The sequence below is a fragment of the Hipposideros armiger genome, unplaced genomic scaffold (genome assembly GCF_001890085.2).
Source record: "Hipposideros armiger isolate ML-2016 unplaced genomic scaffold, ASM189008v1 scaffold_718, whole genome shotgun sequence".
In the NCBI taxonomy this organism is placed as follows: Eukaryota; Metazoa; Chordata; class Mammalia; order Chiroptera; family Hipposideridae; genus Hipposideros; species Hipposideros armiger.
In genome coordinates, this window is record NW_017732068.1 from 626,530 (window position 1) to 638,752 (window position 12,223).

Here is a 12,223-nt window from a genome sequence, read left to right on the forward strand (position 1 = left end):
TGACAGAGGTAATAAAATTAAGGTGAGGTCATTACGGTGGGCCCTAATCAAATATGACTGGTGTCCTTACAAAAAGGGGAAATTTAGACATAGAAACACCCATAGACAATGAGAGACATAGAGTGAAGATGTCCATTTATAGGCTGAAGAGAGAGGCCTGGAACAGATCATACCCTCAAGGCCCTCAGAGAGAGCCAACGCTGTCAACCCCTTAATTTCAGACTTTAAGCTTCCACGACTATGAAAAAATAAATTTCTATTGTTTAAGCCATGCAGTCTGTGGTACTTTGTACAGAAGCCTAGCAAACTAATATACACAGCCCCCAACAATCCCATCAAGGATCAAAGCCATTGGTCTGACCAGAGCCTTAGGCATCGTCTGTCTTTTCTTTATCAGGGTTGTTGGTGTCAGACTGGGAGGCCAGAAAAAAGATAAAATGTAAGACCCCAATGTGTCAAACCAACTAATGAGAAGGTGGAACAGAAACACAGAGGCACTGGAGCTTGATTACTCTCATGATTTATTAATATTCAGATTGAAAAAGGAGCCTTAGAGCCGCAAGTTACGCTAATTGGCACATTTGCTTTATTTATTTATTTTCAAAACAAACTGGGTTTTTGAATTTTTTTTTCCTTTTTGTTCATTCCATCACATTGAAAAGGAGGAAAAGAAAAATGGTTTTGAATTCACTCGATATTTTGGACTCCTCAGATGAACGGAACATTGCACACACACTTGGAACAGAGAGAGAGAGAGAGGAAAGTGGACTCCCACAGGGCCACACGCACCAGATCAAAAAACTTGGATACAGTGCAAGAATTTCCCAAAATGATTGGATCATCATTACCAAAAACTCGCCATAACAACACCAAGAAACAAAAAATGTTTAAGCCACACTGTTTGACTTGGGATCTTTCCTGCTTTTTTTTTTTTTTTTAAACTGTTTGCCACACAGAGAGAAAGAGGGCTAGTGGGTGGGAGAGGACAGACTCACAGATGTGAGCAGGACAGGAAGGGAAACTTCAGAGTGGAGCTGAGAAGAGGGTGAGGAGAGACAGGGCCCAGGAGAGGGGAGGGCGGGGACATGGAAAGCCATTTCTTAGAGTTCAGGCATGTTCTTGGTCCGCCTCACGTTCTTCTCCTTTACCCTCATCCTGCCGGGCACTTTCCTTAGGTTTGGTTTCATCTACAGCTTCTGAGGAAGAAAACAAGATGGGGGTAGGGAGGAGAGTTAGTATTTTTGTCTCATCTGTTCATATGAAAGCACAGTTCATTTCTTCTTTTCATACCATTTCATATGAGCTTTAAGATAAAAAGAGATTACTGCTATCTTAGTAATATCATTTCCAAGTTCAGAAGAGTTGATCCCAAGAAGGTTGTTCAATGATACATACGGAGAGCTCAGGAACAAAGCTATGATATTGGGGGGCAAGGAGTCCACCCAGGAATTACCATGGTCTTTAATCTCTCAGCCTTCCAATCAAGGTATCCACATATAGGCTCTTAACATAGGGCATCAACAGTAATCTTGTATCACCTTTCCATCAGTGTCAGACTAATTGTGACAGATACTTTATGTGGATCATTGAGCAGCCATCCTAACTCCCTTGCCTCTTTTTCTCAAGTTTTATAAAAGCTAGAAAGTGAAATACTTGAATTTCCAGCTCCCCTTAAAGCTAAGAATGCCCATGGAACATAGTGGTGGTCAATTAGATAGAGGCAGAATTCCCTGGGGAGGGCTCCAAAGGAGGTGTTTACCCTCTACTTTTTCCTATTCCTGGTGACCCAGGCATCAAAAGATACCTGTCAGTGTAGCACCTATCTTGTGATCATGAAGACAAAAACTATACACTAAGGATGGTGGACTAGAAAGATAGGAAAAAAGACCTATTACTGAGTGACTGTACCACTTCCAAGGTGAGCATTATTAACTTGTAAAGAACCAGCACACCGGTCACATTTTCCAGCAAAACATTCTGGATGAAACTAATTCATTTCTGATCATCGTATCGCTCTAAGTACCAGCAGTGTTCCTCATGGATTCCAGAGCTTTGGAACACTAATGCATTGTTTCATTTTCTGCCAGAAGAAAGCCTCCAGATTTCTTTTATTGAGGGCCTTCTATAGCAATATGAAGTCCTTTCAGAGAATTTATTTAGTTCCACAGCCCTGCCCAAATCCTTGGATGCTATAGGTATGCCCAGGGTGGTTTGCCAGACTTATCAGCTCCAAGAAACAACATATCTAATACCCTCTTCAAATTGCAAAAGAATGCAATATTGATTTAAATTGTTTAGAAGCATATAGAAGGATTAGCTGTAGGAATAAGATAAGGCTTCAAAATGCTCTTACTAAAATAAAAATTTGGGAGCTATTATGTATGATTTGATGGAGATTAGGACACTCAAAAGAAAAGATGGCCGTAGGCTAAGGTGAGAAGAATTACATATTTGTGGAATAAAGGGACAAAATTCAAAAGGTGAAAACAAAAGAACAAAGAGTCAGGTAATTCTGAGAAGCAGCCATACTTTCTGTTCCCTGTTAGAGTGGAATCAGGTTAAATCTTCCCAAATTCCCCCATTTTCTCTTGTCATCCTTTGTCTGGGCTTAGGAGAAAAGGTGAAACTTGGTACTCATCTGTTTATTGTGACAGGAAGTCACTGCTGTCTATTTCCTATTAAAAGAGTTTCAATATCTACACATTGTCCCCATCAAATGTTTCAAAGTATTTGAAGTATGTATTTATTTATTTATACATTCATTCATTAATTCATTCAATAAATTGTTATTAAGCACCTGCAATGTGCCAGACATTCTTTTAGGTATTGAGAAGAAGCAGTGAATAAACAGCAAATATCCTTCCTCTTATTTAAGCCTTTCATAATATACTTTTACAGACAATGAAATCTATAATCAGCAGTGAGGGAGACCTTTAAGAACATCTAGTCACGAAACCATAACTCTTCAAAACAATATCTATTTTTGCTCAACTTTGAATAACTAACCCGCCTTCCCCTGTCATGTCCAGCACAGAACCTAGTGTAGGGAAGGCCTTTAATAATATTTGTTGGATGAAAGAATGAATGCACATTCTCATATCACAGATGAAGAAACAGAAGTCCAGGTACATAAAGCAATTTTCCCTAAATAATAAGATTTGCTCATGACCAAGCCAGGACCAAAATCTAGGTCTTCTATTATCCAGGTTTTCTGATTTTATCAGTTGGCCAAACTCAACCAGAGGGGGTCCAGGTCCAATCTGTTTTATCAATTCACAACCGGGAACTAAGTAGCGAGGGTCCACAGGCTTTTAGTGACCTATAAAACTTCTGTGATTAAAAATGAATTGGTGACTCCAAAATGTAAAATAAAAACCACAATATTGAAACTGATAAAGTTCAGTTAGGTAACTACAAAAGGAAACGTGTCATTCAGTTAGCTGGGACTCAAGCTGAACACACACAACTTACATATACGTACATTATATTTTATATGAGATGAGAGTAATTTTATACTTGTTTGATATTATCAAATATTAAACAAAGGGTCATCTTTCTGTTAAGTGAAGGGATACCTACTTAGTAAAAATAAAATGTGTCAAGTCAGTGGATTCGGTAAAACTTTTATAGGCCACCAGGAAATTAGGCGGAAGAAAAAACTTGTAGGAAACAATCTAAAGTAACAATTTTTTACAACCACAAAAGTGCGGTAAGCTAAGAACTCATAATAAAATATTTTTTTTAATTAAGCTTCATGCAAATGAAGGAAACGATAATCAGATGTGGGCCACACTCCTGCTCTAACTTTGATGGGAGACTGCACACGAATTTGGAAAAAGTTCTAATCTCCAAGGGAAACTTGTTGTGAACAGAAACTGCATTATATATAACTGGGTCCATCTGAGCCTGAACGTCAGCAAGAACTTTTCAATATTGCTCACTTGCCCCTGCTCCCACTAACGCCAACTCTGAACATGTCAGTCTAGTTCATTAGTCATGTTGACCACATAGTTGTAGATCTACATTTTCTTGCCTGTTCTATTCAGCAGCCTCGCTGCCTGGAAAGAACCATGAATTATGACTTTTTTGGCTCCTTGTAGAAAGCATTTAGCTATAGCTAACATATTTGACCTTTTACTATATGCTCAGAGCAGTTCTAAGTGTGCTTGTATCATTTCATTTAATCCTCACAGGCACCTTAATCATCCATTTTGTAGTTGGGAAGCTGAGGCACAGTAAGATGAAGTAACTTACCCCAACCCAGGACAGAGCTGTCTAGGCTTTACTTTAGATTGCTCTGCCTGCCCTTAACTTTGCCCAGGAAGGGTGAGTGTGTGTGTCTAGAGTGGAAGTGAGCGCAGGGAGCTCACAGGTATGTATACCAGGGGCCTACAAAGTCTAAAAACTGGTCTTGGTAAAAGCAGCTCAGAATGGAGGAAAGAATCCTGATTAGCCTTGAATAATATGGAATTCTTGTCTTGGTACTTTCTGGCACTAATTACATAATAAATGCTAGAGATGAGTTAATATGCAATCTTTAGTATTTTGTGCCAAAAATTTGATCAGCATGGTGAGTGTCAAAGATAGATGAATTGCTGAGGCCAGCTGGTCACTCCAATTATCATGATCTAATTAGGGTAAATAATCACATTCCCCATCTAGAGAATCAACCTCCCTCTGAGATAGTTATTGCTTAAGAAGAGGCTGTAGGAGCTAAAGACTGAATGAGATTTTCAGTACCAAGTGACACAGAACAAGTGAGTAGAAATAAATGGGCCTACAGCTGGCAAATGAGAAAAGCCTGAAGTTGTTGACATGACAGCTGAAATCTAGCAAGCTTAAGAGTAGAAATGCTTTTTCTTTTTCAGTTTAGTTCTGAATACACATTTGTTTATATTAAATGTGAAAACCTAGTGCTAATGAAGTTCAATTAGATGTTCATCTAATAATAATGCTATTATGTTCGTTAAGACATTATAGGAAAAGAGCAAGATTAAATTAATCACAGGATATCTATTCCTTTCTATCATCTATCATTTATCTATCACCTATCTATCATCTCAGGTGACCAGTGAACTTATCCTCACTAAGAGTCATTAATGTTCTATCTAGTGATGGCTTCTTCCCCAAATCAGTCCTCTTGAGGGGAAATCAACCCTCAAATCCAGTTTTTCTATAAGATGGAATATGTTCAAGAAAAAAAAAAACGATGATGCATTTTAGTGGTCTGGTCTAAAAGCGGAAATATGGTTGTTGTTTCTTTTTTAAAATGAAATAGGGTGACTTTTATGATAGTTATTTACACTAAATAATATTTAAATTCTCAAAAATTATATCCTGTCAATTTATACAGCTGATGTTAGAATCTGGTAAAGGGCTATAACCTTCTCCAGCCTTGGCATTTTTGCCATGACAAAAACATTACATTTTCTGATCCAAAGACCTCCGAGAAATCACCATGTTGTCTAGCAGTCTCCATGAATTTTATCATTTCTGTATTAAAAAGGGAAAGTGAACATCATAGACAGTGAAGTCATGTGGTTTTAATGTTGCAGACTTGAAGGATGCTTCAAAGGAAAAGAAAAAATGTGTTCATTCATTTATCCATTCAGTGAAAGGCCCTGGGCATTATTATGTGCCAGGCGCTGTTCTATACATTGCAAATATAGCAGTGGTGATACGGCAACGAAAACACCAAGCAGAAACCTCTACCTTCTTGGAAACTATCTGCTAGTAATTACCGTCATGGGTATTGTTTATTGGAAAAGGAGTGGTAAAGGCAAACGTAGTAACCAGATACGAACTCGGCCCAAAGGGGCATCATTTCTCCTGGGGCACGTCTGGATTTGCAAAGTTGAGCATCTTTAATGAATCTCTTAAGTTTTGAGATGGGGAAAACCCTAGTAGTTTTCACATTCCACATCCACAACCATCATTCCTAAAAAAAAAGAGCAAGACCACATTAAGAAAGCCATAAAAACAGAAGTTATTTCTGTGCTCATTTAAAACACTGTACTGGTAGCCTTAAACGAGTAAGGGGACCCATGGATGATTACACTGTGGTCCTCGAAAAACGTATGCGAAACTGGCTTCCTGAGCCTTGTTGAAATAAATCCTGGAAGCAGCTCTTGCCCTTGTGCATTCCATTCATTTCCTTGAAAGGGGGGAGAATACCACGTCTGCACATTCTGTTGGTGAGCAAATACCAGGAGCATATGCAGCAGCGGCTGCTCGTGTGCTCAGCCAGGCAGCCGGGCTACAATGCTGCTGGAGGGATGGCGGTGTTCCCAGCTGCCATTGCTTACACTGAGCTCTAATGGCCCCGTTTACTGGCTCTGGGCCAGGCCCCTCCACAGCCCTACATTACTGAAATTAGGTTGAGTGGATTTCCGAGTAAAACATTACCTCTTGGGACCTGCCCAGTTCTCCCCAGCCTTGTCAACATTGATTAAATAGAAGCTGCTATCATCCTGGGGCCATGCCCACAATTACTCTACCAGTCACCACTGGGCTGGGGTGTTTGCTTCCTTTCCTGTTTTATTTTCATCTTTCTTGAATATTAAGCATCATCATCTCAAAGGCTCAAAGGAAGGTAATAAAAAAAATTCCTTAGCTAACTCACATATGTCCCTCATTACTTTCATGGTCTTGAGCTGTGTACCAGATGTCAACATGGAGCCTGATCATGGCTTTTGTGATCACTGGGGTTGCATTTTACTCTTTTCGTTATCATATTCTATATTTTAAGTTCCTTTCAAAGCACGGAGCCAGTGTACACCATTTTTATGTCAACAGAATGGTACAAATGTCACCTATGCCCCCTCCTTGCTTTCTGAGTTTTTATAAGAGAGAATAATCCTGTTGCTTATAACACTATTCACTTGAGGATTTCAAAGAGTAACAAGCAAGAATTTAATCGAGACAAAGACTCAAGAGGCAGCATGGCAAGGTGGCAGTATATCTGAAACATACTACTTCTCCTCTCATAAATTTAGGTCTAGGACCAAGCTGATTTATATTCTAGCCTTGACTGTACAACCAATTAGTCATATTATGTCAGAGAAATTACTTTTCCTTTCTTTGCCTCAGTTTTCTAATCTCCAAAAAATATTGATAATAATGCCTGCCCCACTTTATTGCAGGTTGTTTGGAGGTTGAAGGAAGGTATTTGAGAGCACTTTCTAAAATTGAAATTACAGAATATAGTATGTCAAGATTGTAGTTCAACCTGTGGGATTTAGATTAAAAACCATCCATCGAGTTTAACATTTTAATCCCAGGAAGAAAAGAGCAATTTCCCAAAGGAAAAACAAACAAACAAAAACTTCTTTCCCAGATAAACAATGAAGAGAACCTCTTCCCTAAAATGTTCCTGTAAAGTCTCTGACTCTGACCAGAAAATAAGAAGACAAGTGTTTTGTCAATTAGAGTTACTCAGTTATAGAAGTTGGGAAAGAATCTAGGATTTCTAACCTATACAACAAAAATGAGTGTTTTTCTTCTGAAAGGAGAAAAGATCTAGAGAATTTTTAAAAGTTAAAACAAAAGTCAGGTACAATTTGACAGGCATTGAAAACTTCTTATTACGTTCTCTGTTCAAAATGTCTACCAAACCATCAAAAATTAGTGTTCTACCTTCTTCCCCTATTAGAAACATGCAGAAAGACAAAAAAATTACACTTTATGCAGCTTGCATAGTTGCCTCAAATCATTTTTGGGATAAGATAGGATAAATATATAAAATTAAACGCTGTTAACATAATTTCTTACCATTATCACAACAAATAAGTCAACTTTTAAAGGTTAAAAATTAAAACAAAAATTGGGGGATATTTTCATTCTAGCACAGCAGTCAAGTAGACTCATTTGTTTATTCCTCCCCCTAGCTAAATTACTAAACGATGTGCTGAGCTGGCAGTGAAATGTGCAGATTTATTGAGCCATTGCTTAATGTTAGTATGTGGGAGGAGCAGAAGATGGCGAGTTAGCATGGACAATGATTGATGGCTCCTCTGATACTGAGAAGTTTTGAGAAGGGCTGTGTCAGGGATGGAGAAATAATGGTATGATATTGAATGCTGCTAATAGTGATGATCTAGGCTAATAGTTCAGCCTAGAAATTAAGTTTGTTTTGCTCTTTTCTATAGAAGTGTGTGTGTGTGTGTGTGTGTGTGTGTGTGTGTGTGTGTGTGTGTGTATTTAAGTTCAAAATTCTATCTGATGGAAGTGCAACTCCCTTTTTCATTTCATAGCATCCCGGATGAGGAGAATCCTAGCCAAGAGAAAAATCTTAGTTGCATCTCTCTAGCTTTTATAAACTCAATTATCTAAGGAGCCAGGCAGATAATAACATTAATGTGAAAATATGCCATAGGTAAAACCAGTGGTGGAGTCTCTGGGGAACTGGAAAGTGCAGGCATTTCCTAAAGGCATTCAAAATTTTTAAAACCCTCTCACTGGAAAAATAAAGGGGGCAGCGTACTGGAGTAAGACTCTTAAATTGTACCAGGAAGATACAATGTAGACTCTGACTTCAAAATAAAAGAGGTTCCCTTTAATCAGAGTAAAATCTAGTTATAGTTGTCTTTAAGAACGAAATTCAAATCAGAAGTCCTGAATAACAGTGCGACCTTTTCCATTTTGCTAAATATAAATCACTCACATTTCAAGAGTTTTTTAGTGAACGAAGTAAAAAATAAATCATGACTAGTTCAGATTTTACAAATGGCCTACCAAAGCAAAAGGAGATAGCAAAAAGCAGCTCCCAATATTTTCTCTCCCCTCTTTTGCCACTTGAATATTTTCAACATCTCTGCATCCCTGCCTCTGCCTTCCAGATGTTCTGAATTCCTTGTCAGATACTGTTGGTGACCCTCTCAGATCCCCTTGCCCAAGTACCCATGTCTCAGCTACTGGAGGTGTTGGCTGCCAACGCCCACACTTGCCCCTTGCCTAAGAGGTCTGCCTCCTTCACAGCCCATGACTCTAGAGCCCTTGGTTTGGGGCAAAACAATGTCTGTACTGAAATTTGTGCTTCAGAGCTCTCTGTAGGATCAGGCTGAGATTATACTACCCCTGAACCCACTTCTTCCCCTGGCCTCTCTTTCTTTACTTCCTTACAGATTTCCACCAATAAAGTATTTGTACAAGATTCCCTTCTCAGGCTCTGATTCTAGAGAACAGAACCAAAGTTATTATTTTAACCAAAAATTAAGGACTAGAGTTGGGAGGCAGGCCAATGACCCTAGCCAATGTATCTAGCAAGTGCTGCTTAATGATCCCTCATGACCCAGCTCAAATGCCCTTTCCACACCTCCAAACCTATTTTAGACAGAATCAATCACTTCCTTCTCTTTATTTACATGAAAAATATATACCTGGACCAGCCGAGTGGCTCAGTTGGTTAAGAGCATGAGATCTGGGCAACAGGGTTGCCGGTTCGATTCCAACATGGGCCAGTGAGCTGCGCCTGGACTGAACTGCCGCTGAGCTGGTGAGAGCGTGTGCTCTTAGCAGCAAGTTGTCAGTTCCGACTCTCGCATGGGATGGTGGACTGTGTCCTCCTCACCACCCTCACCACCCCCCCACCCCCCGCAGCAAGATTGAAAGCAGTGACTAGACTTAGAACTGAGCTTGCAGCCTCCACAACTGAGATTGAGGGACAACAGCTTGACTTGGAGCTAATGGGTCCTGAAAAAACACAATGTTCCCCTTTCCCAATTCCCCAACAGTGTTCCCCTCCCCAATAAAAATCTAAAAAAGTATATATATATATATATATATATATATATATATATATATATATATATATATATATATATCCTTTGCATTACACACTACTTTGTGATATCCTTTCTAGTCTTCTTGATTAAGAACTAACTTCTCCAAGGAAAGGGAAACATTTGGTAACATTTAAACTCTACAAAGGCAGACATTTTATATTTTGTTCACTGATGAATCCCAAATGCCTAGGGAAGTGACTGGCAAACATATATATATANGGATGCCAAAAAATGTATACACATGACTTGTATTCATCTTTTGTTATCAGTATATATTTAGTATTACAATTTTAATAGTTTTTTTCTTTCTTAAAATGTGTACACTTTCTTTGGCACCCTCTGTATATATAAATATACATGTGTGTGTGTGTATATATATATGTATATATTAATGAATCAATGCATCTATATTACCCCCAACTGCTAGTATCATGCTTATCACAAGACAAGCATTCAATATTTATAGAAGGAAAGTAATAGAAAAAGGGAAAATCCGAAGAAGCTTGTGACATTTAAATAAAACCTCAATTACCTCAGGCAGAAAAAGTGTGGACCTGTAACGTTACCATGACCAAATAGCAGAGGTTTGTCTGAATTTCAAGATATTGGATTATAAAAAGGAACCCTAATATAGCCATGGAAAACATTATTCCATAATCTTCCACTTTTTTTTGCTAATTTTAATTTTATGTCTTCTAATTTATAACAATTTATTCAAAGAAAAAAAACCAAATGTAAAAAACAGGTAGCTACTATAAACATAACTAGTTTTAGATGGCACAGAGTAGTGGTTAAGAGAGCTGGTTCTAGAGCTAGACTATTTGCATTTAAATTCTATCTCTGACACCATGGTTTTGAGTAAGTTACTTAACCTCTTATTGCCTCGTTTTCCTTATCTGTAATTGATGATAACATTGGCCTCCACCTCATGGGGTTGTTATGAGATTTAAATGTGTTCATTAGTTCAAGTACTTAGTGACAAATAGTGTATCAGTATTGTTGGCTATTATTATTGACTGAAAGGGAACTGACATTGGCTTAGTGTTTGCTCTGTGCCAACCATTGCGCTAAGGGGTGCCACATATAGGTAGGCAATATGTCCTCGCTTTCCCATTTCTTCCTTCATAAAGTGGGAAAAACAATATCTACTTCATAGATTTGTGATGAGCTTTCGAGAATAAAACCTCACACAGTGCCACTGCCTTGCACACCCATGTGCCTAATGAATGACAGTTACCTTCTCCCCCTTGCTGATTCATGCTTATCCCATAGCCAAAGAGCAGCTCTCTTCAAATATCCTGAGAAAGGGAGAGAAAAAGCCTGGGTCTTATGAAATTTTTGCTTGTAGAGTGAAAACAAAATCATTCTTTTAAAAAAGGCTGTGAAATCCAAGGCCAAGTTTAAGAAACAATCACAAGGGCAAAGATGACCATTGACCAAACTTGAGGAGCCTGATTCTATGATGCAAAATCATGACAGCTAAACAGTAATGTCTCAAAAGGCAAGAACTTCTCTGCTATTGTCTCTACTTCAGAACAGAACAATCTTCTCTATTTCATACTCAAAGAAGAGTAGCCAGTTGAGTTCAAAAGGAAATAACCTTATCCTGGGCCTTAATTTCATTTGATTCCCTAAATTTTGAGGCAAAAATTTACCATGCTGAATGAGCAAGAACCGTCTCCCCCTGCTTCTGGATGTGTAGTAAATCTTGTATTTAGTAGGCACATTACAGAAGGGATGACAAATCTCCAGGCTTAAGACATCATATAATATCCAATTTTAAGCAAAATTTCCTTATTTAATAATTATTGAATCCAAAACTTGAAAAAGACTTAAACTTCTTGTCTTTTAACATTGAGGAAAATGACCAGATACAGTAAAATTTTTCAACTTCATGATGAGAACGATCTTTTCATTTCCAAGAAGGCTCTGGGGACAGGACATATGTTGGGGAGAAATCGGAAGACTGCTCAGATAGGGTTATTCCTTCTCCCTATGCACAACACTCATTTCTGGGCCTTCCGAAGCAAGGAATTCCAGCAGACTTTGAAGAATAAAGTAAAGATGGAGTAGGAAGGGGCCATTCTCTTAAAAGAATTCTAGGCACAGTAATACCATACTTCTTTTGGGTTAAAATTAGCAACTCCACCGCAACCCCTTAAGAATTACCTTTAATTCCTCCTGCTGCATTTTGGAGGAAGATAATACTTAAAAAAAAAATCAGACCTCATATATTTGATATTAACTATTTAGGTCCATATTTAGGGGATGAGGAAAAATGAAACAGGCTAAACATGTTTGTTTGCCACTTTTCATTGAATATATTCTCTTAGCTTTTCTTTTTTTATTATTGTTAGTTTCAGGTGTACAGAACAATGCAATAGTTACCCTTTTCACCCTCACAAAGTAACAACCCCCTCCCCCCATCCACTGCCCTCCCA

General features: G+C 38.3%; 1 protein-coding gene across 2 annotated transcripts in view; it reads right to left on the reverse strand.

Annotated features, from left to right (window-relative positions):
• Window positions 1-504: 504 nt before the first annotated feature.
• The window catches only part of GAP43 (growth associated protein 43), a 98,446-nt gene continuing 86,727 nt past the window's right edge, over window positions 505-12,223 (reverse strand). For both annotated transcript variants that reach the window (XM_019627179.1, XM_019627180.1), the window contains one exon: window positions 505-1,196. In XM_019627179.1, coding sequence (XP_019482724.1) covers window positions 1,108-1,196 — 89 coding nt within the window. In that variant the 3' untranslated portion in view covers window positions 505-1,107. The remainder of the gene's footprint in view (window positions 1,197-12,223) is intronic.